The sequence below is a fragment of the Macrobrachium rosenbergii genome, chromosome 3 (assembly GCF_040412425.1).
Source record: "Macrobrachium rosenbergii isolate ZJJX-2024 chromosome 3, ASM4041242v1, whole genome shotgun sequence".
Lineage (NCBI taxonomy): Eukaryota > Metazoa > Arthropoda > Malacostraca > Decapoda > Palaemonidae > Macrobrachium > Macrobrachium rosenbergii.
In genome coordinates, this window is record NC_089743.1 from 24,048,811 (window position 1) to 24,076,618 (window position 27,808).

Consider the following 27,808-nt stretch of genomic DNA (forward strand, 5'->3'; position numbering starts at 1 on the left):
GGCGACTGCCAAGCGTATTAGTGAACTGCAAGCTATTGACAAGAAGGTAGGCTTTTCCAAAGAAATGCAGTGTGCTCTGTCACCCTAATTTTCCTAGTGAAGAACGAGGATCCTTCCAAGCCTTGGCCTTGTTCCTTCCATATTAGGAATTTAATGAAAATCCTGGGCCCAGAGGAAGAAGAAAGGGCTCTTTCTCCGGTCAGAGCCCTAAGATATTATCTGTAGAGGATCTTCTAGCAACCTCTGGTGTTCTGTCAAGAATCCTTCTCGCCCTCTCTTGAAGAACACACTGTTGTTTTCCAAGGCGCATTCTCAGATTCAGGAAGACACTTTGCCTGCGTTCAAAGTGAAAGCGCATGAAGTCTGAGCAGTCGCTAACTCTCATCTTCAAGCATAATTTATTCCTTTCGTCCATTCTTCAGTTGTCCTTTTAGAGGTGCAAATTGATCTTTGTGTCTCCTGCTTAAAAGAAGTTGAAACAGTGTTTGAAAATTGCAGTATCTGGGACCATTATCAGTGGCTGGCATGATACTGGGGGAAGTAGCGAAGGAGGGATTATCTCTCTCCTGTCTCTTCACCTTGATATAGGGTGTCAAGTTTTGGGGGAGCGTGGGGGTACTTTGTACCTGGAGTGCCCATGGGTCATAATGGATGGGTAGTGGTTTTTTGTTGTGTAGGTGACAGCATTGTCTGGTTGTTTGATTTATTGGTACTGTGCCCAGGGCAAGGGAACTTTTTGATGTACGTCTTGTCAACGATCAGGCCTGTCTTCCACTGCAAGACTCCCACTAACATAGAGCGACCCTCAGCTCAACTGCCAAGCTACTACAGGTTAAGATGAGCACCAACCAGAGACAGTATTCACCTGCAGTAGCTCTATTACCTGGTAAGAAAACGACAAGCATTGTTTCAATGCCAGCCATCCTTTCTGTTTCAAAGTCATTTTCACACCTTAATGTTTTGGAGTAGAATATGTCGGCTCATCCCACCTCCCTATCAATGTGGGATTCATATAAGTAACTTGACAAGTTACTTATATGAAATGATATTTTTATAATAAAATTGTTTCATACTGTACAGTGATCCCTCGTCTATCGCGGATAATGGGGACCAGAACCCCCCGTAGTAAGTGAAATTCCGCAAAGTAGCATTGGCCCCTCCCTAGGGAGGCATATATATATAAAACGCCCATGTATGAGCAACATTACATAAGCGAGGTAAGTATAAAGTGAACAAATGTACTGTACAGGTATACTATTTACAGTACCATATTTTACTTAAATATATTTACTGTACTGTACAGTACAATAATTATAAAACCTTGTACATACATTCACTCTCTCTCTCTCTCTCCCTCTCATATGAGACGTACATTACTGTACTGTAATTATAAAACCTTAATTATTATACATTCACTCACTCTCTCTCATACGAGACGTTAACACGTATGTTCAACACTCACCAATGACAGTAGCGTAATATCTTGAGGTGACGATGAAAATGACGATGACGATGATGAGATACCTTTGCAGTTCGATGAATGTGATGATTAATTGATGACGATGATGGTGTTACTGCACAGGTATAATGAGGCCTTTAAGTCAGTTCAGGAAGCACCTCATTGTCAGATATCGGCGCTGGATCATCACCATCTTCCGAAAGAGGCGAAGAAGCTCGTGGTGGCGGTGAAGAGACTTCCACTCCACTCGTAGATGCTTCAGGTTCACTTGGAGGCACTGATGGTATAGCTGGGGTTTTTACCTTGGTTAAGAAGATGGTGATTGGTAGTTGTTGTCGTTGTTTTTTCTTCTGCTGTAAAATGCCCTTGTACAAGGACGTAACCCCGTCAACAAGGTTCCTAAACTCCACAGCTCGAACCATGTTGTCGTCGATTCTTGTGCAAATTGTTGCATTGCCCTTGCCATGTTGCACAATTGTTGCAGGTTCTCCAGGGTAAGGCCACGCTCTTCAATGTCTTCGTCTTCCTCTTCTTGGCTTTCTTCTTCACTCGCAGACTTCGTCATCTCAACGAGGTCTTCATCTGTCAGTGGGTCCGGTGGGCATCGATAAGACCGTTGGCGTCATCTTCCGTCATGTCGATGAATCCTTCATCCTTGATGATGTTAGCCAACTTCACCGCCTTCTGCACCACCGGTGATGAATTTCGTCAGGAGTGAAGCCTTTACAATCATGAACCACGTCAGGCCATAATTTCTTCCAGGCAGCATTTATGGTCTCGGTTTTCATGTCCTTCAATGCTTGCTGGATATTACGCAAAGCATAACGCAATGTCGTAGTTACGCCAGTGCTTTTTCACACTGAAGTCTTGGTATCATCGTCAAGTGCAGCGATGAGGCCCTCCATCGTTGAACAGCGTGTAGAGTGCCTTAAAGGCACGAATAACACCTTGATCCATTGGCTGGATTAAAGATGTGGTGTTAGGGGACAGAAACTCGATCTGAACCCCATCATATTCCAAGTTCTTTGCATGGCCTCCTGCACAGTCCATCAAGAGATGGACCTTAAAGGGGAGTCCCCTCTCAGCCAGATAGAGCTTCACCTGGGGAATGAAGCAATGGAGGAACCATTCGATGGTCAGGGCTTTCGTTATCCAGGCCTTAGAGTTATTCATCCAATACACGGGGAGCAGAGCCTTATTTTTGTTTTTTAAGGCCCGTGGATTTTTGGACTTATAAATTATAAATAAGGCCTGGCTTAATCATAAAGCCTGCAGCATTGCCACACATGATGAGTGTGACACGGTCCTTGTGGGCCTTGAAGCCTGTCCTCTTCACTTCATCCTTGAAGAGGAATGTTCGAGAAGGCATCCTCTTCCAAAAGAGACCTGTCGTGTCCATGTCAAAGACTTGCTCAGGGAGGTAGCCACCATCACTGATGAGTTTAGGGAACACATCCTCCACGAAACGATGAGCACCTTCGGTGTCAGCAGAGGCAGCCTCACCATACAAAGGCACGCTTTTGAGGCCAAACCTTTTTTGAAATTTTTCAAACCAGCCTTTGCTGGCTAAAAAGTCTGGTCTTCGAGCAGCTGAATCACTCGTGGCACCACTAGTACTGGGTTGAGGGTCGTCAGGATCTTCTTCAGTGCCTTCTTCAGCATCTCCTTCGTCGTCGTCACCGGGCAAGGTTTTATCATAGAGAGATTTGGCCTTTGTTCTGATCATATTACTGTCCAAACTCACATTTTTTTTTCTGCAATCAGCAACCCACAAGGCTAATGCAGATTCCATTTTCACTATTCTCTTATTACGCACAGTTATCACACGTTTTGCTTCTCTATTGAAGCTTATTTCATTGCTTTTTATGGATGTTAACTTCCTCCTCCTTTATATAGCGCACTGTCGATTCATTCACGCCATAATGGCGTGCTACCGCGGCATAGCTTTTGCCCTCTTTTAACATGTCTAAAAGTTTGACCTTTTCACTAATGTTCATCATATTCCTCTTCCTCTTGGGCTCACTAGAGGAACCTTTTGCAGGGGCACGGCGTTTAGGAGGCATTGTAAGGGCACGACAAGTTAACTTTTAACTCAACACACAACACAAAATGCGCGCGATACAGTACACTTGAGAGCGTTTACAGCACAAGAGTGGCAATGAGAGGGATCAAGCAGGGGAAGAAGCTGCGTGATGCTACGATGATGCGCAGCCAATCAGGTCACGGGTTACATCCACTTGTGCTCTCGTTGGTCGATCTCGCACCAGGAACCAATCGCATGCCTTGTCCGAGTGCCCGTGGGTATATACGAAGCTTCCAGTCCTTGCGCGTCGGTCTCGCAAGCCGTTCTTCTCACGTAACATGATGAAACATCGCTGTTTTCCGCGATATGGCTACTGATATGGCGGTGCTTTTCAATTTTAATTTTTCAATGAATATTTCTGAAAAATCCGCGATGCAGTGAAGCCGGCAAAGTTGAAGCGCGAAGTGGAGAGGGATCACTGTATATACTTACCAAGTAATTACAGAATCAGAGTCCTCCCTCCTCCCCTTTCATGGACATAAGGGCACAAGCAGAATGACGCCACCAGCAAAAGTTGTTATCCACGCACCTGTGCAGTGGGCGGGGCTTGTCACCTACACTATGTAATTTGAGCACTACCACGATTTTTTAAATTAGGGTTGCTGCGTGAGTTAAAGCTATTATTATAAAAATATTTTTTGAAGTAGTATGAGTGTAAAAACAAACAAGCAAAAAAAAAACTTGGAAGATGAAAGATAGCAGGTTATAGTGGAATCACAGCAGAGATGATTTTAGCAGGAAAATAAAGTTTTGCCTCATATACTAACTTGACTCTTGTAGAATATAGAATAAGAAAACAAATCCTGATGACTGGGTATTGAAAGTCGTGTTAAAGTACCAAAAGAAGATATGACTGAATATGGTAACTATGAAAGTATTGCATTTATGTTGGTTTTAATAACAACAATATTCAGTATGCCTAAGCTGGTTTAATGAAAAGCAGGAGTTTCAGAGATCAGTTATGTTAAGACATTATGAAGCAGCATTTGGAATTTAAAAATCTGCTTCTGATGGCTTTTGTTTATTACAAAAAGTCAAAAGTTATGGAAGGTATTCTTATTAAATTTATAAAGCTCATTTAAATTACTCATGAATGAAGTAGGTGCAAATTTAATGTTGATTGGGTATTGTCAAGTGAATATGCAGATGTGTAGGGTGCTGCAAGAGAATATTATTTCACCCTTGCTGTTTGCTATTCTCATAAGTTCTATGATAAACAAAGTTGTGACTATCATAAGATGATTAGGAGTCAAATGGCATGATACAGTTAGAAATCATGCTGTGAGGAAAAATTTTAGAAGTTCCATTTGTAGATGAGATAATGGTTAAAGGGAGATGGAGATGGCTTGGACATGCCCTTTCCATAACTCCTTGGTGGATAGTTTGTGACAGTGTTAGTCGAGCTCTTTGGGAACAAGAAGGGTTGGAAGACCCGGACCTACTCAGGTGAGAATTGTGAGAAGGAAGTCTGAAGATATGCAGGAGATAAAGCAGAGGCCCTGTAATCAATGATGGTGATGTTATAGGAATGTCACTGTAGGATTTCTAATGAATTTAGTAATGGTTGATTGTATGTATATTGTATTTACTTCAGAATTTGTTGATTTATTCACTGCATAGGTAGGGTATACAGTACTGTACTGTGCTCTGTACTGGTTGGTGTTGTTTAGCAGTGTCTTACCATAAATGGGTTTTGATGATGCAGTTTCTGCCCATTCTTAAATGAAGCCTGGTAATGATGTCTTACTACACAATGTCCTACAGTAGCCAAGTAAAACAGCAACAATAAATTTAACATATATATATATATATATATATATATATATATATATATATATATATATATATATATATATATATATATATATATATATATATATATACTGTATATAAGTCGAAATGTAACTTAAATATGTCTTGTTGTGAAATTAATTTACCTTTTTTTTTTGTTAATAGATGATATTGGCCGTTTGGGGGCATTTGTTTTGTGTAAAAATATCAAGATTCCGTTTGCTGTTTTCACTTGATTTCATCATAATGCAAGCTTTACATATTAATCATTTATCGGCGTAAAAATAGCAGTAGTGTGTTCTTTTATGCTCAGTTTTGATTAAAATACTTTCTCTCCAGTTTTAATTATGGTCGAGTTTCATCCATTTTGCCTATGCACGATAATTTATAGTCATTAGCAGCTTGAACATTGTTTTCTCAGCTTCATCTACAACTTACAGCTTAAATTTAGCAGTAAATCTCCTTGCCAATCTTTTATCCATACTGAATAAGGGTATAATGTAAAAATATATCAGTCCTATTCTGCTTAACCCTATGGTGATTCGATGACGTGAAACCACGTCAATGAATTTTTTTCTGTAAGTGCTCCGGTGACAATTCCTGCGTCATCTGTAATTTATTTGGGGGGGGGAGTCATCTGGAGAACACAAGGACTGCACCATTGCGTGGGCAGATCTTGGACCTACAAGAAAACACAGTTTTCACTTTTTTTCTAGCATTATTTATTATTGAGTAATTACAAAAAATGTCAGCGTATATATACAGTATACGTGTTGAACGCTGTAATTTGGCCGGAATTTATATATGCGTAGATAATTTTTTGTATGCCTGTTTGTGCATCTCTAAGTAACTTGAATGTGCATGTATTATATATCATTTGAACGGCCATTCTTTGTACTTTATCATGCTGAACAGCAAAATGTAAAAATATCAATTTTTCTATATTAATAATTGTTGCTGTGTATTTAAAAAAAAAAAAAAAAAAGATTGTCCGTAATCTAACGACAATTGCTCAATTTTATTCTAACACATATATCTTTCTTTTGTGCATTTTATAGGAAATTTATTCAGCTTTCTAATGCCACCTTTATTTTTTTTTATATTCCTTACTTAGGTATGATACGGAATGTCAGCATAAGGAGGTTTGAAAATCTGAAAATTGCACTCCATAAAAAATTATCGTTTTTTAATCGGTAACAGCTAATTAGCAAACATATTTATAGCAAAATGATTGCTTCCACGTGAATGTTCAAACATTTCCACACAATTTACTTATAAAATAAACTCTGCAAACCTAATTACTATATTTTTCATGATTATTTCAAAATTATATATACGATTTTCCTTAAAAATTTCACGTTCATCACGTCTTTTTTATTATTTCTAAGCAAAGATTTTCTGATTGCTTTAGGAAAAAATTCAATCATTTGCCGACATCATAAAACAAACCAGAAGCTTATATCAGTTATAGTTTGGACGTATCGATTTTTACAAAGAAACTTTTCTGCGAGAGCCCCACTTTCCCCTCCACAGCATAAGTTGCATACCGGGTAGTGCTATAGGAACCCCCGTAAGTGCGAGAGGTTTAACATCATTTCTACTACAACTACAGTAGGCCTAGTTGTTTATTACCGTACAATGGTTGAAATACAAGCAAGACGGCTGTTGTTATCCGATTCGGTGATAAGCAAAACAACAGTTTCTCATTCGTTTGTTTATGACTACACATTTACACAAGAGTTTAACGTTACTAACAATACTTTTATCATTCTCTTTTACTTTTTAACTAGAAGATGGGATAAAGAGATGGAGGAAAAGAAGTTGGTCTGTTGTAATTTGGTCTCTCTCGCTGCCTGATTGTACGCTGCTGCCTGCACCTGCAGGAAATTTTAAAATGTTTTCTAAATATTGTCGTATCAGTATTAATTGCTTATCCCATTGCAAAATCGAATTTTCGTAACTCGAGTACTACCTGAGTTTTTTAATAGTTTTATCACAAAAAGTGCATTTACAGTAAACCCCCCGTATTCGCATTCTCATGGTTCGCGGACTCATGCATTCGTGGGTTTCTCTGTGGAACATATCTAGCCATCATTCGCCGAAAATTTGTCCATTCGCGGTATTTTTCACTGAGAAATATTCACTGATTACTGTATTTTCATATAATTTTCATGAATAAATGCACTTTTTGTGATAAAACTATTAAAATACTCAGGTATAAGCATTTTTACAGGGTTTTTCTTGGTTTAAGCTATCAAAATGGGCAGTTCTAAGTGTTTTTAGAGGGGTTTTAAGCATTCATGGATTTGACCTATTCGTGGGGGGGGGGCGATGCATCCCCTGCAAATACGAGGGGTTCACTGTAATCATGAAAGTGCGATGAAAATACAGTAATCAGTGAATATTTCTTAGTGGAAAATACCTTGAATGGGTGAATTTTCAGTGAATAATGTGTATTCAAGTTCCATAGAGATCTGCGAATTGAGAGACCGCAAATGTGGGGGTTTACTGTATCCACATTCTTAAGAAAGTATGTATGTTAGAAAAATGTTGTTGACATTCTATTTAAATCTAAATCTTGACCTCGCCTAGTTCACAGAGCTCATTTTGGTTGTTAAAAGTCTTGTTAGGGTGATTCAGTAAGTCTTCCCAAGAGACTTGGTTATATTTTGCTGGGTGCTTAGAGGGGAATTTTGATTCGGTGTTAACTAAAATTAATAAATTAGCGACTCAGTCCACAAACCACCCCCAACACAATGTGCAGGTTATATCTTATATATCAACAGGCCCTTGATTTCATATATATTTAGAATTGTTCCAAGGTTTATTTACCTTTTTAGGTAGAGGCATTTATTTGGTCTTTGCTTATGAAAGTAATGTAATTCTAATATGGACAGCATCTCAACACTTGCCCATTAGTATTATAGGCCTATGTTCAAATAGTTTTGATTTGTAAAAACAGACTTGTAGCATGTTTAATGTGATTAACCCTTAGTGGACGGATTGAGCTTCAGTGTGAAGTAAAACAGGTTTGGGGACGTGGATGGATTGAGCTTCAGTGTGAAGCAGAATTACGCACCAATGTTATGGTAATAATGATTCGAAACAAAGGTGCCAATACATGTACTTCTATATGCTATAAATTCACAAATGGCAACTTCTATATACAGACGTGAGAGTTAGGCCAGTATCAGTAATGCTTGTGACTTCAAGGGGGAAGGTACTGCATCTCTCTCTCTCACATGAGTCTTTTTGTAAATTTGCTTGTAAATATACAAAGGGGTAGCTTTTTTTTTTTTTTTTTTTTTTTTTACGATAGTATGTCGGTTGTAAATGTAATTTTACAAAGAAAATTGCAAAGAAATATTAGAAAAAGCATGTAAAAAAAAAGTTACTGAATCTTCCTTCTCGTAAATTTATGTGAATATTTTACAACAAATATGCAAAAAATTTGTTACTGCTTTTATTTCTTATCTGTTTTGATATTGTGTGAGCAGTAATAATAATTTTACAAAATCCAAAAAACTTATTTATTAGAAAAAACATATATAAGTTGGTAAAATTTACGATTGTCTTGTAAATGAGGCTCCATAAGGGGTTGTAAATAGTCATTTTCAACTTCTTGTGGAAGGTAGGGAAAATTTTTTTGAATATTTTTATTTATACAGTGTGAATGTACATGTCATTGATGTGATTTTTTTTTTTATTTTGCCAACCTCAAAGTTTCCCCGGTCTGGGGTGCTGCACATTGATAAATTATGCCGTCCCTTAAGGGTCAAGTGACGTAGTTGTCTGATAGGATGTGATTTGGGTCTCAGTACCATTTACTAGTCTGCTGTATAGTTACTGTATTATGAAGAAAGTGTTGTAAATTTGTTTTGGTTGCCATTGATGTTGATTATTGATTTAAATCCATTTAGGTTATGCAAGAGAGTAGGAAATTAATATCCATGCCCAAGTTTATGGTTTGGACAAAAATTTACAAAAAAAAAAGTATATTAGAATCTGCTGTAGTTTTGGAGATATCTGTACTGAGAAAGGTACTATGGTTTTAAGCTTAGGTGTATACAGCTTTAATAATAAATTACACTATTTTCATGGTGATGTTGCTGTTATTTCTATTTCTTAAGTGAATGCCATGAACTTTATCTGAAAATATATTCCCTTTTCAGGAACATCATCTTCAGCAAGCCATCTTCCATCAACGTATTATTCCGGTTCCAGAAGTCTATGAAGCTGGTACCGATGACATGTCCGTCCTGGATTCTATGTATCCTCCCACCTATAAGGTGAGTAATCATTTCATACATTTCTTGGCATAATTTAACTCATTGTTCTGGTGTATTATATCCATTTTTAGTATTATAATACCCTAGTTCTGACAGTTTTTGTTACAAGAAAATACGTATAAGTTTTGAACATTTCGTAGTTTTATGTAAGCAGTAGTAGAACAAAGTCTTATGTTCAGTCTTGAAAAGAATGTGCATTGGCACCATATGGGTTTACTAAATTTGGTACTTAGTGAATAAGAGTTGTTCAGTAAAGTAACAGCAGGAGATCCAGATGTGCATTGGCACCATATGGGTTTACTAAGTTAGGTACTTAGTGAATAAGTGTTGTTCAGTAAAGCAACAGCCCGAGATCCAGATGTGCATTGGCAACATATGGGTTTACTAGATTTGGTACTTAGTGAATAAGCGTTGTTCAGTAAAGTAACAGCAGGAGATCCAGATTGGCACCATATGGGTTTACTAAGTTAGGTACTTAGTGAATAAGTGTTCAGTAAAGCAACAGCAGAAGATCCAGATGTGCATTGGCACCATATGGGTTTACTAAGTTTGGTACTTAGTGAATAAGAGTTGTTCAGTAAAGTAACAGCAGAAGATCCAGATGTGCATTGGCACCATATGGGTTTACTAAGTTTGGTACTTAGTGAATAAGAGTTGTTCAGTAAAGTAACAGCAGAAGATCCAGATGTGCATTGGCACCATATGGGTTTACTAAGTTTGGTACTTAGTGAATAAGCGTTGTTCAGTAAAGTAACAGCAGGAGATCCAGATGTGCATTGGCACCATATGGGTATACTAAGTTTGGTACTTAGTGAATAAGCGTTGTTCAGTAAAGTAACAGCTGGAGATCCAGATGTGCATTGGCACCATATGGGTATACTAAGTTTGGTACTTAGTGAATAAGCGTTGTTCAGTAAAGTAACAGCAGGAGATCCAGATGTGCATTGGCACCATATGGGTATACTAAGTTTGGTACTTAGTGAATAAGCGTTGTTCAGTAAAGTAACAGCTGGAGATCCAGATGTGCATTGGTACCATATGGGTTTACTAAGTTTGGTGCTTAGTGAATAAGAGTTGTTCAGTAAAGTAACAGCAGGAGATCCAGATGTGCATTGGCACCATATGGGTTTACTAAGTTAGGTACTTAGTGAATAAGTGTTGTTCAGTAAAGCAACAGCCCGAGATCCAGATGTGCATTGGCAACATATGGGTTTACTAAATTTGGTACTTAGTGAATAAGCGTTGTTCAGTAAAGTAACAGCAGGAGATCCAGATTGGCACCATATGGGTTTACTAAGTTAGGTACTTAGTGAATAAGTGTTCAGTAAAGCAACAGCAGAAGATCCAGATGTGCATTGGCACCATATGGGTTCACTAAGTTTGGTACTTAGTGAATAAGAGTTGTTCAGTAAAGTAACAGCAGGAGATCCAGATGTGCATTGGCACCATATGGGTATACTAAGTTTGGTACTTAGTGAATAAGCGTTGTTCAGTAAAGTAACAGCTGGAGATCCAGATGTGCATTGGTACCATATGGGTTTACTAAGTTTGGTGCTTAGTGAATAAGAGTTGTTCAGTAAAGTAACAGCAGGAGATCCAGATGTGCATTGGCACCATATGGGTTTACTAAGTTAGGTACTTAGTGAATAAGTGTTGTTCAGTAAAGCAACACCAGGAGATCCAGATGTGCATTGGCAACATATGGGTTTACTAAATTTGGTACTTAGTGAATAAGCGTTGTTCAGTAAAGTAACAGCAGGAGATCCAGATGTGCATTGGCACCATATGGGTTTACTAAGTTTGGTACTTAGTGAATAAGTTGTTCAGTAAAGTAACAGCAGGAGATCCAGATGTGCATTGGCACCATATGGGTATACTAAGTTAGGTACTTAGTGAATAAGCGTTGTTCAGTAAAGTAACAGCTGGAGATCCAGATGTGCATTGGTACCATATGGGTTTACTAAGTTTGGTGCTTAGTGAATAAGAGTTGTTCAGTAAAGTAACAGCAGGAGATCCAGATGTGCATTGGCACCATATGGGTTTACTAAGTTAGTACTTAGTGAATAAGTGTTGTTCAGTAAAGTAACACCAGGAGATCCAGATGTGCATTGGCAACATATGGGTTTACTAAATTTGGTACTTAGTGAATAAGCGTTGTTCAGTAAAGTAACAGCAGGAGATCCAGATGTGCATTGGCACCATATGGGTTTACTAAGTTTGGTACTTAGTGAATAAGTTATTCAGTAAAGTAACAGCAGGAGATCCAGATGTGCATTGGCACCATATGGGTGTACTAAGTTTGGTACTTAGTGAATAAGCATTGTTCAGTAAAGCAGCAGCAGGAGATCCAGATGTGCATTGGCACCATATGGGTTTACTAAGTTTAGTACTTAGTGAATAAGCATTGTTCAGTAAAGTAACAGCAGGAGATCCAGATGAGGTACTTGGAATCAGTAATTCATATGTGTAAAGCTGAAAATCACCCCTAAAAACAGAGACATCCATGTAGCCTAACCAAGGTGTGCTTAGATATCAGATATTTAGCATGCTGACCCACATTCTCTCTCTCTCTCTCTCTCTCTCTCTCTCTCTCTCTCTCTCTCTCTCTCTCTCTCTCTCTCTCTCTCTCTCTCTCTCTCTCTCTCTCTCTCTCTCTCTCTCTCTCTCTCTCTCTCTCTCTCTCTCTCTCTCTCTCTCTCTCTCTCTCTCTCTCTCTCTCTCTCTCTCTCTCTCTCTCTCTCTCTCTCTCTCTCTCTCTCTCTCTCTTGTTAAAGAACATTTCTACCTGCATATTTCTCTTGACTTCCTTACAGATTCAGGAATACTTCTCTTTGATTGATTTGTAAGACTGAGGAGTGTGTACTGTATAGTCTGAAGTCAAATGCAGTGTGAAATATAAGCCCATTATGCTGCTGCAATTGGTAATGTGCATTTGTTCATGTGGAACAAGTCAGTAATGGTAATTCAGCTTCAAAAATTAAACTTGCAAGAAGAGAATGTCTGAATGTGTAAAAGACAGAAACAAAGTCAAAATGAAATGAATGTTTGCATAGGCTTGAGAACCTATAGGAAATAAATTAAAAGTTTGAGACATTGCCAGAAAGGCACTGAACATGTCTTAAAGTTGTATGATTGGGTTGTTTAGCAAAAATTGACTCTTAAGGATGAAACTATTAGTGCAAAACTAGGGTTGACTTACAGCTTGAGAATAAAATGTGAACCTTAGCCACTGGGTTGTACATAAGTGTTAAAGTACTAAGCAATTACTGCACCCCCCATACCATAACCATAAAGCTTAAAGAGTTGCTACAAATATTTCCTGGCATTATGCGACTGAATTTTTGAGGATCAGCTTAAGCAGCTGGTATGCAATTAACCCAACATTTTGAGGGATGACACAAAAGGTTACTTATACTCTGCAATTTATAATAACCCACCTATCCCATCAGCTTATAAAACTATGTTTCGGCCTTAATACAATAAGTACATTATTTATACATATATTATCAAACAAAATGTAAAACTACAAAAAAGCAGATTACATATATGACTTTTTATCACATCACCGTGATTCATATACAATCAGTAAGCTACAAACGTCCTTTAATATCCAATTCGCTCTACCTCGGAAATAATATATTTTCATATATGTTACCGAAGGGGAATTTTTTAGTTGATAATAAGTTCGTCCCAGTATTTGCTTCTTCAGTATATTGTGTAGAGTACTCTCTTCATCAGTACATTTACTAAGTTGGAACTTTTTCTGAGAAGTTTCTCATGTCCTGTGCAAGGATAACATGCATCTAGGTTGTTGCGCAGATCGTGAATGTTCCACACTTCCAATATCTTGAAGCAGCCACTGGCGCCCATTTCAGCCTGACACCAGATCATGCTATGAGCGGTAGATGGTGCCCACTGGCGCCATCTACTTTCTGGCGCCAATTCTTGCTCTGAGCAGCCAAAAGCGCCCAAGCGCCAACTCGTGCTCTGTGCGGCCAAGGCGTCCCAAGCCCCTGAACGCCCAAGTGCGCGCCCACAGGCGGCAACTGTAGCAGTCAGCCAGGCATGTACAAAGCTGACATACCCTTTTCCTCTCCTTCTACTAGCCCTATGTGTTTATCCACTTGCTTCCGCGCCTGGCTCCCTAGCTTCCCTCCCATCGCCAATCTTGTGTCTGGCTTAACAGAAAATTAACCTTGCAAAGTGAGTATTGTGCAGTGCAGGAGGTGATTATCTGGCCTGCCGGTTCTTCGAGGCCTAAGTCACTGTCATACTCCCCTAGACCTGGGAGGAGTCTTACTGAAAGTCCAATGGAGGCTGGTGGGAAGTCCCCTGGGGTAGTTGCCCCATCCGTTGAACCTGTTGCACGTTCCCAGGTATCAACAGACAGCCACTGAAAAGGCGTCTTGGTGGATGTGTAGTGGAGGAGGTGGTTGTTCGTCCCACTGACTCTCCTAGACGAAGGTCCCTATCAGACTCCCCTAAACCTGGGAGGAGGCATACTGGAAGTCCAAGGGAGGTCGGTGGGGTTTGCGCACCGGTAGTCACCCCCTCAGTCGAACCTGCAGTAAATTCCCAGGATTTGGCAAGCATCCACTGGAAAGGGGTCTTGATGGATGTGCACTGTAGTGTTAGACAGCCACTGGAAAGGTGTCTTGATGTGTATTTTTATCATCTCTCCTTGAATTGGTGTCTTCCTGAGCACCTGGTGCCAGTTCCTGATCTTTCAGCGCCTATTCCTGGACGCCCAACACTAGTTCCCAGGCTCTCAGCGCTCTCTTCAGTACCTGGCACCAACCTTCAGAGCTCGCATCATCCGCTCCCATGTGCCCTGCGCCAGCCTTCTAGTGTCTGGTGCCAGTTCCTCTTTAGTACTTGACGTCCGTCTTTGCTAAGAACACACTGTTGCTCTTTCTTGAGCACCAGTCTCTGAGTGAATGCCTGGTTCTGGCTTTTCAAGTGGCCGGCACCAGTCTCTGATCACCAGCCACCAACTCTTCAGTATCAGACTCCCGCCTCTGAGCGCCATACTGACCGCTCAAAAGCGTTGTGGCTCTCTTCAGTCTGTTTGACCTGTGCTTAGGGTTCAAGATAAGCCGATGTTGCTCCTTTTTTAGTTACAATTAGTGTCTCAGAGTCCTGTCCTTTGCAGACAGGGCCTTCGTGTCCCAAATTTATGAGCTTGTTGAAGGAATCTCCCTCCTTTGGCATTTTTCTTCGTCCTCCAAGAAGTCTCTCAGGGAGTTGGGAGTTTGACTTTTGTTGAAAAGGGAGCAAGACAAGTGTCTTTGGATTTTGCGCGCTCTGGTGCTTTGACAGAACAAGACCACCTTGTCAGAGATCTTGTCAAGATTTTTGAAGTAAAAGGCTTTTTCTTGACTTGCAGTAGGAGCATGTTTACCGAAGGACATCGCCTCAGATTGTCTCTTAGTCCTGTTCTGTAAGGACAAGGACAGTTGAGATGGGTTTTAGAGCTTTCCACTCTTTTCTCTGGAATTTCAAGAAGAGAGAGCTCTGGTGCTCCTTTTCTACTGGGAGAGCCACACATTCACAATCAGCCCTGTTGTTTTTGCGTACCAACATATTATCACCTCTTCCTCAGAACACTGTCAGTCTCACCCTTTGGAATTTTGTGGCTTTCTGTCTGCTTAGAGAATCACTGTTTGTTTCAGACAGTCTGCTAATATATTGTCCCCTTTTTTCTTCTTTCTCGGAACATTAGTGGATGAGTCTACTGTACTGGGGACTCTGTTGTCCACCGAGACGTTAGTCAAGTTGGACAAACTTCATATGAGTCGGACCTGCAATGGTGGCTGTTCATACATAGATAAAGTAGGGAACTCCCTTCTTCCTCTAAGCCCAGACCCAGTCTTCTGCTTTACACCTCAGATCTTGGTCGAGGAACCCACAGGTTAACCGGAAACTTCCTGGGTCATGATCCCCGGATGATGGATCCTTCTCACATATGTTAGAGAGCTGTAAGCATTTCTCTTGGGAGCTTCAGTGCTTCTTCACCTTAGTTTACACCTGGAATGCGGTAGTTCTCTTTAGACAAGGTTTCATTCCTAGCATATTCATTGAGAAGAAAGGCTCATTTTCTCTCTCACTTTCTCTCCAAGCAAAGACCCTCAACTGTTAATGGATCGGATTCGATTTCATTCAAGTCATCTAAAGTTCTTGCGAACAAACTGAGAGCAGGTACTTCTTATGTCCCCTGGTCTTGTGGGAACTGTGGAGTCCATGGGGCAGATAATCTATGATCCTATTTGCTACCTCCAGGAATCTTCGAAGCTTCAGAAAGCACCAGTACAAGGTTTTTATGGTAGTGTTATTGCTTAAACTAGTGTTGTATATGTCATTCTTATAGCCCTGTGTGCCAGTCTAAGTGGCCTTTTTTAAAGCTAGATTTGCAGTCTCTACCTCTCTTCTTGGAGACATCTGTGGCCCATTTTCAGATGCCCCTTCTGTACCTGAGGAGATCTACATCTTTCGTACTCCTCTGTAAAGGTATTGATCTATGCTTAACTAAGTGTTTAAACAAAGGGGCCTAGCTTTTGACGACCTTATCTGGTCTTTGATGCATTCAAGCGAGGAAGGAGTCCGGTCTTCAGGAGCCTGGATGTATTCTGAATGACCGACAAGTCCCTTGTTTGATTCCCTGCGTTCCTCTTCTCGGCAACCTTACACTGAAGACATCCTGCCGAGTGACCCCTGGCTTCGACTAGGATGCACTAGTGAGATCCAAGTCGTTGTTTAGAGAAGGTATTTTCACAGGGAGACCTTTTTCTTTGTTTACCCTGGGATTTTTAGCCATAATGAGGACCTATTCAAGCTCTAGATCCATTCCTGCTCCTTTAGGAGGTTAATGGACATCATTAACTGAAGAAGAGAGAACCTGTCCAACTACAGCTTTTGGGTTTTTACATGAACAGAATCAGACTAAGGTCACATTCTGAAAGAGCTTATTTTTTATGCTTAGGGAAACATTATGCCTTTTAAGTGAAAGTCAAGGACATCAGAGCAGCCTCTTCTTCCATAGCTTTCAGGCTCATTTGCCCTTTACTTGTATTCTACTTAGTCCTACTGGAATTATATTTGTCCTCCACATCTTTACTTGCATTCCACATAGCCCTACTGGAAGTATAGTCGCCCTCCGCGTCTCACTTTATCAGGTGATCCCGATCGTCTAGCTTGCCTGGGCGAGCTACAGTTTGGTGTCAGCTGCTGTCTTGCACCAGCTATGGAGCTTCCAGAGCCACAAGCTTATAGCTTGTCTGGCTCCCAGCTCGTTTGGCACCCAGCCTGGCGCCAGCTCTTGCTCCGAGTGCCTGCTAGCTCCCACGGGTGCCTGCTAGCTCCCACGGGTGCCCGCTAGCTCCCACAAGCATCCACTAGTTCCCACAAGTGCCTGCCAGTCAAAAGTTCTTAGCTCAACTGGCGCCAGCTACAGCCTGACACCAGATCATTCTCCTAGCGTTCAAGCCCTCTCCAGCTCTGTAGGAGAATGGGAGTCTCTGTCCTTTTAGAGATTTTCAGAGGACCATCCTCTACAGATGGTGATATGACAAGATCCATTTCATTCACTGACTAGAACGTATTGCCCCCATGGACTTCTAACTTGGGTCACACTCAGAATTAAGAGAGCAGTTTGCCTTCTTTTAAGTAACGGTAAGGACGTCATGGTAGCCTCTACCTCTTTAGCTCGCATACATTTTATGCCTTGTACGTCCATTCTACCTTCGAACTACTGGGAATGGAATCGTTCTTCATTTCCCATTATTTTTAATTGAATTTAAACAGTATTGAATCTTTCAGTGCCTTGAGACCATTTCTAGTGACTGGCATGGCATCATGGAAGGAAGCATAGGATTGTTTTTTCCTACTGTCTCTTCACCTTGTAATAAGGTGTCAAGTTTTTTGTGGAGCCAGGAGTACACTGTACCTGAAGCACCCACCACTCTCATTTGATGGGCTGTGGTATTATCTCAGTGTAGGTGACAATGTTGTCTGGTTATTTTTATTTTGGTGCTACGCCCAGGGCAAGGGCGAGCACCTATCATTCTTTGCCAGTCATTGGAGTACTTCCTTCGCTGCAAAGTTCCCACTAAGTAGGAGGTGACCCATGGCTATACCGCCACACCACTACGAGTTAAGATTAGCACCTACCAGAGGAAGTATCCCAGTAGCTCTCTTAGCTGATAGGTAACGACAAGCATTGGTTTTCAATGCTAGCAGTTTTTCCTATTTTCAAATTCATTACATAATGTTTTTGGAGTAGAGTATACCTTAGTTTTACCAGACCACTGAGCTGATTAACAGCTCTCCTAGGGCTGGCCCGAAGGATTAGACTTATTTTGGAGTAGAATATGTCCATGTATCCCACCTCCGATCAGTGTGGGAATCAGCTATGTAATTACTTGGTAAGTTACTTAATATCAAAATGACATTTTTATAAAAAATAGTTTTATATACAGTATACTTACCAAGTAATTACATGATCGGAGCCCACCCTCCCCACAGTTGATGGACATAAGGCATGAACAGATTGCTAAAGTTGTTCCTGATATTTCCACTAGTGGGCAGAACTGGTCACCTACACAGATGTGTGAAGTGTTACCCATGGAATTTTGAATTCAAGGTGCCATGTAAAGTGAACTAATATCTATGTAATCACTTGGTAAGTATATAAAAAACTGTATTTTATTATAAAAATGTAAATTTTCAAAATTTGGTATTTTTGCCTAAGATTGTTTTCCATTATTTCTAAGGCCTCTGAAACTATGTGTGACCAATATTGTTTGAACGATCCCATTATGTAAATGTATTTTACAGTATAAATTTAATCTTTGGTTAGCTGCAAATGGTAAATGTATTTAAAGAAACATTTGCCATATTTGGCCATTTATTGAACATTAGTACATTGACGAATATCTAATAAGAGTTAATGATTTTTTATAGTGATAAGGAAAGCTCATATGATTGTGTTACCAGGTTCCATTGATTAAGTAAAATGGCCTGCTGCTCTTAACTTTCTTCTCTCTTGATATAATGAAATGAAATTAAGATAAATTAACATAATAAGACTGGGATGGTTAACATTGCTGAGTTTTAAATAGTCTTGTTTACTTTCCTTTGTTTTAAACAATTTTGATATTGATTTTTTCCAAAATATATAGTTTCTGAGAGTGGTTCACCCTCCCCAGACCCAAGAAACAATGAAATCCTGTAAGTTCAAATAGAAAATACTTGAAACAAAAATGCACTTGAAAAACCATAATTCAGCACTTGCAGCTTTTACCAGTGATGAAGGGAAGTGTGTAGAGTGTACAGTCCTGGTGGGTATGAAAATGAATTAACTTTAGTACTGCTTTGTTAGAATTTGTGTTTGTGTGGTAATTATGGGGCTGCATACTAACTTGACCTAACAGTATGCAGCGTCCAGGAGTTTATGCCCCAGCAACTGCTGAGGAATATGTTTTGCCTCACTTTGATGTGGCTATAGTTTGGGTGCTTTAATTAAAGAAAAATGCAAAAGATGATGGGTACCATGGGTGCTTTAATTAAAGAAAAATGCAAAAGATGATGGGTACCACTCTAATAGGGACTTGAAAACCATTCCGTGACATAGAAGGAAAGGCAGCCAAGAATGCAGTGATTGTGGGTGTAAATAGTTATCAGAAAACATAGTTGAATACATGTTTGCAATTTTGTCATAGAAGAAAAGTTGTTCCCGCTAACTATATAGAAAGGAAAGTCAAACAAATTTTGTTTGCTGCCCTGTTTAAATACTACAGTTATGCCAAAATGGATCAGAGAAACAGATTTGAAAATAAAGAAGTACTTTGCAGCTACACCAGGTTGATGGTGAAGCAGATAATTAGCAGAATTGTAGACTTTGTTGATGGTACCATAATAAACAAGAGAAAATGCTGGGAAGTGGAGAGAAAACCAGACTTAGAAATGAAAAGTCATATGCAATCACACCAGATAAATGAGAGCATATTGAGTGCTACTGTTACTAAAAATGATCAGCAAGCCTGATGAGTATATGTTTTGGTCAATAAGTCCTATTTTAAAAAAAAATATACATTTTAATGAAAAATAAAAGTATAGCTGGAATTAAATGCTAACAAAATGAAAATAAAGTATGATTGTTAGCAGGATCTCCTCACCCAGATATTTTCACAGACAACAGTAAAATTCTGTGTCATTCTTGATTGCAAATTCACTTTTGAGAAACTGAGTCTGTCTTTAATTCAGTTGCAAAAAAAAAAAAAAAATCCCGTGTTTAAAGATTTTTAGAGACCTGTCTGTCCTGAAAAATGTTTCCATCAGTCTCTTGTGTGGCCTTCAGTAGTTGACTTGTATTCAAAATTTTGGACAAAAACTAGAGTTCTTTTAAATTTATCTCTGGTCATGACATTAGTTTCTGTCACCATTGTTCCTTTAGCTTATTGCGCATGCTGTATAAAAAATATTTCATAATTATGACCATCCTTTGCATGAGATCTTGCCAGACTATACCATCTACCACATAGTATTAGATATGCAGTTAATTCTAATGGTTTTGCCTTTTCTTGTCAGGTTTGACACGTCATTTTTCTAGTGTTTTTATCCCTGCTGTGACCCAATTGTGGAATAAGCATCCTAATCCTATAGCTGAATCAGAATATCAGATGTTGAAACATGTATAAATGCTCTTTTGTTGAGCAAGCTAACATGAGTCTTCATAGTTTACTTAACTATTATTTCACCCTAATTTTCAGTTTCCTTGTACTTGGCTGCTTTCTCCCATGTTGCTCTTGTGCTTGTACCATTCTTGTTTTTTAACAAAGTTGTAGCTTGGCTTGTGATAGTAATGTTACATAATTGGCTTTTTTATGAGGAAACACAGTAATTGCTAAATTCATGGTAGCACAGTATACAGTAGTACTTTCCTTAAGGAAATGCTTTGTAGATTGATTAAACTCAGATACCCTATAAATAGTACTTATGTATACAGTGAATGTGCAGTGTTAGAGAGGTTCCAGAAATTTTGAATTCAGTGATTACTGCTGAAACTTTTTAATGTCGCTATAATCTCGTAGACTACTCATTATGTGCATGAGCATATCTACGTCACTTATTCCCAGTGCTGCTTTCTTGAAAGAAGACAGGTAATCATGTCCTATGGCCCAGAAGCTGGAGGGTGGGCATCTGTGCCCTGTTCAGCTTAAAAACCAGTGCTATTACTACATGGTGTGTCAGAATAGCAGTGCAGACTATGTACACTTATCATAATCTGTTATATCATCAGACCGAAGGAACAGGGACAAGACAGTGTTGGGTGGTAAGGTAGCAGTGGCTTCTTGGTAGGCTGCTAATGATATGCAGCAAAGAAAGGTTGGCCACTGTTGCTAGTTGGTTTTTGATGTTGTAGCAAAGAAAGGTTGGCCACTGTTGCTAGTTCGTTTTTGATGTAGTTCAAAGCAGAAGGGCAAGGAGAGTAAATGCTCCATGAGCCAGTGGTGGAATACTGCAGGCTTGAAATGAGAAAGGCAGGGTGGTGCTCAAGCATGGCACCGAAGTAAGAGGCCTCTTTGTCCACTCACAAGTCCATCTCTTCCCAAAAGTTACAGCTAAAATCTTGAGTCACTGATTTTTAAAACCATACCATTTATATATAAATCAGGATGCTTTAGAAGGGTTAGGCTCCATGCCCCAAAGCCTACTTCACTACATTAATACATGCCAGAACCCAATTCAAGGATTCTGCAACCACAGACCTAGAGGTCTAGAGAAGGAACAGTACAAAAAGCAGTGTTGAGCATCATATTTATGCAGTCAGTTTGTTCCAAACCACCCACATGTAGACTAGCATAGGTTATCAATAGCAAAGGTCCCCAGAACACCTCCTCTGAGAAATGCATAATTGTTACTATTACTAAAGTTGATAGCTTCTGTTCTGGCTATCATCATCAGACTTTCTGAGTTGGATAACCTCATTTTCATTTAAGATATAAATAAATCAAAGATTCACCAATTCACAGCAACCTTAGCTTATAGATAAGTGCTTTATGATACACAAAATCAAAGGCTGCATTAAAATGTAAACCAAACAAGTTTGCCTCTGCAAACATGGTAGATATTAAGGAGAATGCATCACAAGTACCCAGGCCTTATAATACCCAAGTTGTAGTTCTGTTAGCAGGCTAATATCTTCAACAAACTTACAGAGATGCTCAAGAGCAGCAACTCACTCTCAAAAACCTCTTGAAAAATGTCTAATTGAAGATTGTCCATTTCATTTTTATTGACACTGAGCAGTCAATAATGCAGTAATGTTTCCCATCCAAACAGAACATTAAACTTGCATGCTTCAATATCTTGAGGTGTCAAATAATTATCTTATGAGCAGTTTCAAAACATTCTGTCTCCCAAACATAGAAGTTCAAGATCTTTTAGTTCTACCTTGTCCCTGAAAATGCCAACTCCTAGAAGCTAAGATTTAATCTTGTTTTCCATTCAAAAATTTGTCTAACTGATATATTATAGTTCCCACCAGCAAGCTGATATATTCACTAAACCCATTTAAGATTGTCAGCTGAAACTTTCCAGGAAGAATATTGAAACCCTTCTAAAAATGCTTATTTCTCTAATTGCATATTTTGGTATGTTCAAAACACCAGAAAACCTCTTTTTAAAAATGCTTGGATTTCTGAATATGGTAATAGTTTTATTTCTGAAAAGTGCATTTTCTTATTAACAGCTATCATGAAAACATGAAAATTCATTATTTATTCTTTTTCCTTTAGATATTGATTTCACTATTGACAATGGACCACCAAATTGTGAAAATTTTCCATGAATAATGCAGTATCCCATTTGAGATTTTCAACCATGAATAATGTGTATATATGTTCCAAGAAAAATCCTTGAACAGGTGACTCCGGCCATGGCTCAAGCCCACAAATTGGGGGAGCCATCTTTGTACAGGCTTTCCCCTGTTAATCTCTTCCAAAAGTTACAGCTAAAATCTTGAGTCACTGATTTTTAAAACCAAAATCACCATTTATATATAAATCGGATGCTTTAGATTGGGTTAGGCTCCAATGCCCCAAAGCCTATTACTACATGGTAACATGAAAATCACCACTTCAAGGATTCTGCAACCACAGACCTGAAATTCTAGAGAAAAACAATAGCTAAAATCGTTGATTTTCAGTTATGCAGTCAGTTTGTTCCCATCACACCTCATGTCACTAGTATAGGTTACTCAATAGCAATAACTGAGGACTGCCTGTAAATGCATGAAGTGATATTTAACACAAATTAGGCTCTGGAAACATGACCGAGGAAATGCAAAGGAAATATTTTGGTGAAACTAGAGTCTATCTTAATAAAGATGCTGGCAGTATAGAAAAAAATGTTTGCATTGTTTTACAAGAAATTGTATGAACTGGTCAATTACAATATTACATGATTATTGATAATTCTTTAGATGTAAATGTTTTTATGGCATGTGCTAAAATGGCTACCAATGAGAAAGTTTGTTGATGAAATTAAAAAATTTTAAATAAATGTTAATTTAATGAGTTATGAAAAAATTAAATTTGTAGGTTAAATTGATTATTGTTCTGTAGCTGAACATAGTAATTTTGAGTCAGCTTGCTGCTTTGGTGTGGTCTGATATTGCTGGCAATGGAAATCAGAGACCTTTTGAACTGGGTATTATGACCTTTTAAGCACTTATACTGAATTTATAACAGTTGCACTTTGTATCATATGTTTAACTTGTATTTTAAGGAAAAGTTGACCCTGTAATTTGCAGGCTCTGTACTTGTTACCAGTATCTTTTATTCTTGTTCCAGGCCCCTCTAAAAATGCTAATAACATGCACCCTTTTGGTAGTTCAGATCAAAAAATCCCTGAAAATGATATGGACTCAGAGGATGAGTAATGGTTTATCTCAAAAAAGTGCAAGTCATGCAAAACAGAAAATAACATGCTTTGCAATTTTCTCTAGGAAATGATGGACAGGCTGGAAAAGGTTTCCATGCTAATCTGCAAAATTACTTTTCCATTATTTTAGATGTTCCACAGAGAAATCCTTGAATTTATTTATAGATGTAGCCCAAAGGTATTTAAGACTACACAGGCATGAAGGCTTTAGTGACATACAGTTTTAACTTTGTTATCCAAACAAAATCGGCAAAAATGGCCTGGAATCAGATAACTGGAAATATGTTCTGATAATGTGTATAGCCAAATACAAGGACAGAATTAGAGTAGTGGAAACTGAAAATCACCAAGAACACTAAGCCCCCTATAATTTATATATAGCATAAAATATTGATTTTTCAGTTATAGCGATTTATAGTTATCATCATACCCTATATACAGAACTCCGCATATAACTGAGGACTGCCTATATTTGATATATATATTCAACACAAATTATATCTGGAACATGATATAGGAAATGCAAAGGAAATATTTATATGAAACTAGAGTATATCTTAATAAATATGCTGGCATATATAAAAATGTTTGCATTGTTTATATAGAAATTGTATATAACTGGTCAATTACAATATTACATGATTATTATAATTCTTTAGATGTAAATATTTTTATGGCATATGCTAAAATAGCTATATGGAAAGTTTGTTGATGAAATTAAAAATTTTAAATGTTAATTTAATGAGTTTATGAAAAAATTAAATTTATATTAAATTGATTATTGTTCTGTAGCTGAACATGGTAATTTTGAGTCATATATATATTTGGTATGGTCTGATATTGCTGGCAATATATATAGATACCTATTAACTGGGTATTATGACCTATATAGCATATTTTACTGAATTTATAACAGTTGCACTTTGTATCATATGTTTAACTGTACTTGTTACAGTATCTTTTTATTCTTGTTCCAGGCCCCCCGACAGCTAATCCACATTCACCCGTTCTCTGCGGATCAAGACATCCCTGAATATGATATGGACTCAGAGGATGAGGAGTGGCTCAATCAACATGCAGCCAAAGGAGAAATACCCTTAACATGCTTGCAATTTGAGGAAATGATGGACAGGCTGGAAAAGGTGGGCTCCTCTGCAAAATTACTTTTACATTATTTTAGATGTAGGAATTTATTTATAGATGTAGGAATTTATTTAATGGTTACACCATGAAGGCTTCAGTGACATACAGTATCAACTTTGTTATCCAAACAAACCAAAAATGGCCCAAAGCCAAATAACTGGAAATATGTTCATTGTGTATATAAAATACAAGGACAGAATTGCCAGTATAGAGAAATAAGAAATGGCTTAATAACACTATATATATATATATATATATATATATATATATATATATATATATATATATATATATATATATATATATATATATATATATATATATATATATATATATTTTTTTTTTTTTTTTTACAGAGCACCATACTTTGTCCCTCTTACACATGAGTAAGATAGTCAAGGATATAATAAAAGTACTGTATGCTTGACCGAAGATTAAATACTGCCTTATGTATTTACTTAAAAAAAAAAGGACAAGTAAAAGTTTTTAATACAAACCCATAACTAACAGTTCCATTTTTGTACAGAAAATATGCCCTATCTTTTAAAAAATGGTAAGAAGAGTACAAGTATCTTGACATGTGATCCATGCACATTTGCAGTATAGTCCAGTAGGTTCTGAGTAACAAATTGGCTTATTCTTCTGTCATAAGCCTTGGAAGGCTGGAAGTGGAGCAGGAAGGAGAAAAGTTAAGCATGGGACACATTGAACAGTACCAAAAATTAGTTATACTTATAAAAAACTAAAATTAACAAAAAAATCCATAATTTATGGTGCTAAATCACAATCTAGGTGAAGATGACTTGAATTTTCAATTTCCCGGACTGTTGAAATGAGATGCCAGGGCCTGACTTGTACAAGAAATACAGCAATAAATCTTGCATGCTTCCCTGTATGCTGCTTGTATAGGTTTCAAAGTGCCTTCAACAATACTAGAACAATATAGGGCTTGTATATCTTCTGAGATGCTAACATGCCAAATTAAGTCACAACAAATATAGGATATAGGACCACATCACAGGAATGTCATAATGGAGAATTTATGGAAGAGCAAGACATGATTTCTCCACCTGTGTTGCATTCTCCACTGGAGGAACCACTTGCTCTGTTGGTATGACAAGCCATAGGGAATATGCATAAGTATTAACCTTTTCTGTTATGCCTCATATATAAAGGGTCATTTAGCATTTCCATGAAACAGCTATCAAGATGGTATTTAACTTTTAAATTCATTGAAAAAGTAATGGCAATGACAAGGTTCATTTCATGTGAGCATTGACCTAGTATTACTCTGTGAAGCCAGTAAGAGACTTTTTTTTTTGTGATGGGTCTTTTGATTGCCCATAGATTAAGGAAAGCCTAGGTGCACCTTCTGAAGTCCTTGGTTCTTAACCCTATCATGTGTTCAGATATTTCAAATACCATGATGCAAACCATAGATTCACTACCAACACATCATGAGTGGTAACTGAGCGTAATATAATAAATTTGAAAGTTGCCCAAATGACATACTGCATGAACCCCCCTTGAAACTGATGGCTCTGGTTGATTCAACATTAACGATCACAGTGGAAATGCTTGGGAAACGAATGTGCTATTGTCTGCTATTATAGGCTGCTTCAACTCATCAGTCCACCCAAGGGTGATGATGTGACACGTGCATTTGTAGCTCAGACTATTTCTTTAGGAATATTTGAATGTTTATATACAAGAACCTTCACACCTTATAACAAGTCAATTTTTATCAGTAATATACCCTTACGAGCACAAGAAAGACGAGCTTGTATCAGTCTACTCATGTCAAACACATACGAACGATGGAGCTTTCTGATTATGTTTTTCTCACTGGTGTAGCCCACACTACAGGTAGACCTAGGCCCACAAATTGTTCAGATCACAAGATTTTGTTATCATTCAAACTTTACTTTAAACGAAAAAATCTAGGTTAGCCTTTTATGCTGTATATATATACTGTATATATATGCCATCAGTATGCAAAGGGTGACAGGACCTCAAATCAGATTTCAAACTTTTGCTTGTTAAGCTATTTGGCAAAATACTCCGGAAGTTGCCCAACCACTGAGCTATTATAAAGATTTGTTAATTCATTAAAAAATGTAAACATGCAAAGTGTTCTGAAAAGAAAACTGAAATACTATAGTTATGCATTGCTTTCCATCCAGTGTTGCAGAGGCTGTTTGCTTTTACCTTCCCTAGATAGTTTCATGCCTCATAGACAACAATGTCTTCTTCGTTTTAACACTATATTCCATGCTATTTCGAATATTGCCGCTATTCATGTAATTTGCATGCAAATTACATGAATAAAATAGATTTTACTCACACAGCCAGATGTCTTTCTAGCTACCAACAGTGAGACAAAAGTTACCGAAAGACCATTGTTTATTTGTTTGACCTGCATAGACTATTTGATACAAGCTTTTCTTTTGTGTGCTTGTGTTGTTTAACTATCAAAGATGTGAAGGTTCTTTGTAAATATAAGCATCCAGATACAGTACTGAAGAAGTTGCATCCTTATCAAAGTAAGCCCAAGATATTGGAAACATTGATTGTAGCCAATCACAAGGTAGCCATGCGTGTGCCACATCTACCTAAAACGTGTTGGTGGGGCGACAAATGGAATGAAATAGGCTACAGCTATTTTACTGTGGTGTACTTTCTGTTCATGCCAAAACTAAATACTGAATAAATACATATATGTAGTACATAGACATATATATATGCACACATACATATATATATATTTATATATATATATATATATATATATATATATATATATATATATATATATATATATATATATATATATATATATATATATATATATATATATATATATATATATATATATATATATACAACTGAATCATATATATGAAATGTGATGAATATATAAATAAAGGCAAATATAAAGGATATATACAACTGAATCACGAAGATATGGAATGTGATGAATATATAAATAAAGGCAAATGCCACAAAGGAAAGAGTGAAACAACAGAGTGGTTGCTAGGCCTTTTGATTACAATGGTCCTTTACTAGCAGTCTGCTAGTAAAGAGCCATTGCAGTCGAAAGGC

At 38.0% G+C, this 27,808-nt stretch overlaps 1 protein-coding gene across 5 annotated transcripts in view; it reads left to right on the top strand.

Annotated features, from left to right (window-relative positions):
• LOC136853181 (enhancer of polycomb homolog 1-like) overlaps positions 1-27,808 on the top strand; it is a 120,887-nt gene that overhangs the window by 42,879 nt on the left and 50,200 nt on the right. For all 5 annotated transcript variants that reach the window (XM_067128556.1, XM_067128547.1, XM_067128561.1 and 2 more), the window contains exons 2-3: positions 9,506-9,622; positions 24,541-24,705. In XM_067128556.1, the coding sequence (XP_066984657.1) occupies positions 9,584-9,622; positions 24,541-24,705 (204 nt within the window). In that variant the 5' untranslated portion in view covers positions 9,506-9,583. The remainder of the gene's footprint in view (positions 1-9,505; positions 9,623-24,540; positions 24,706-27,808) is intronic.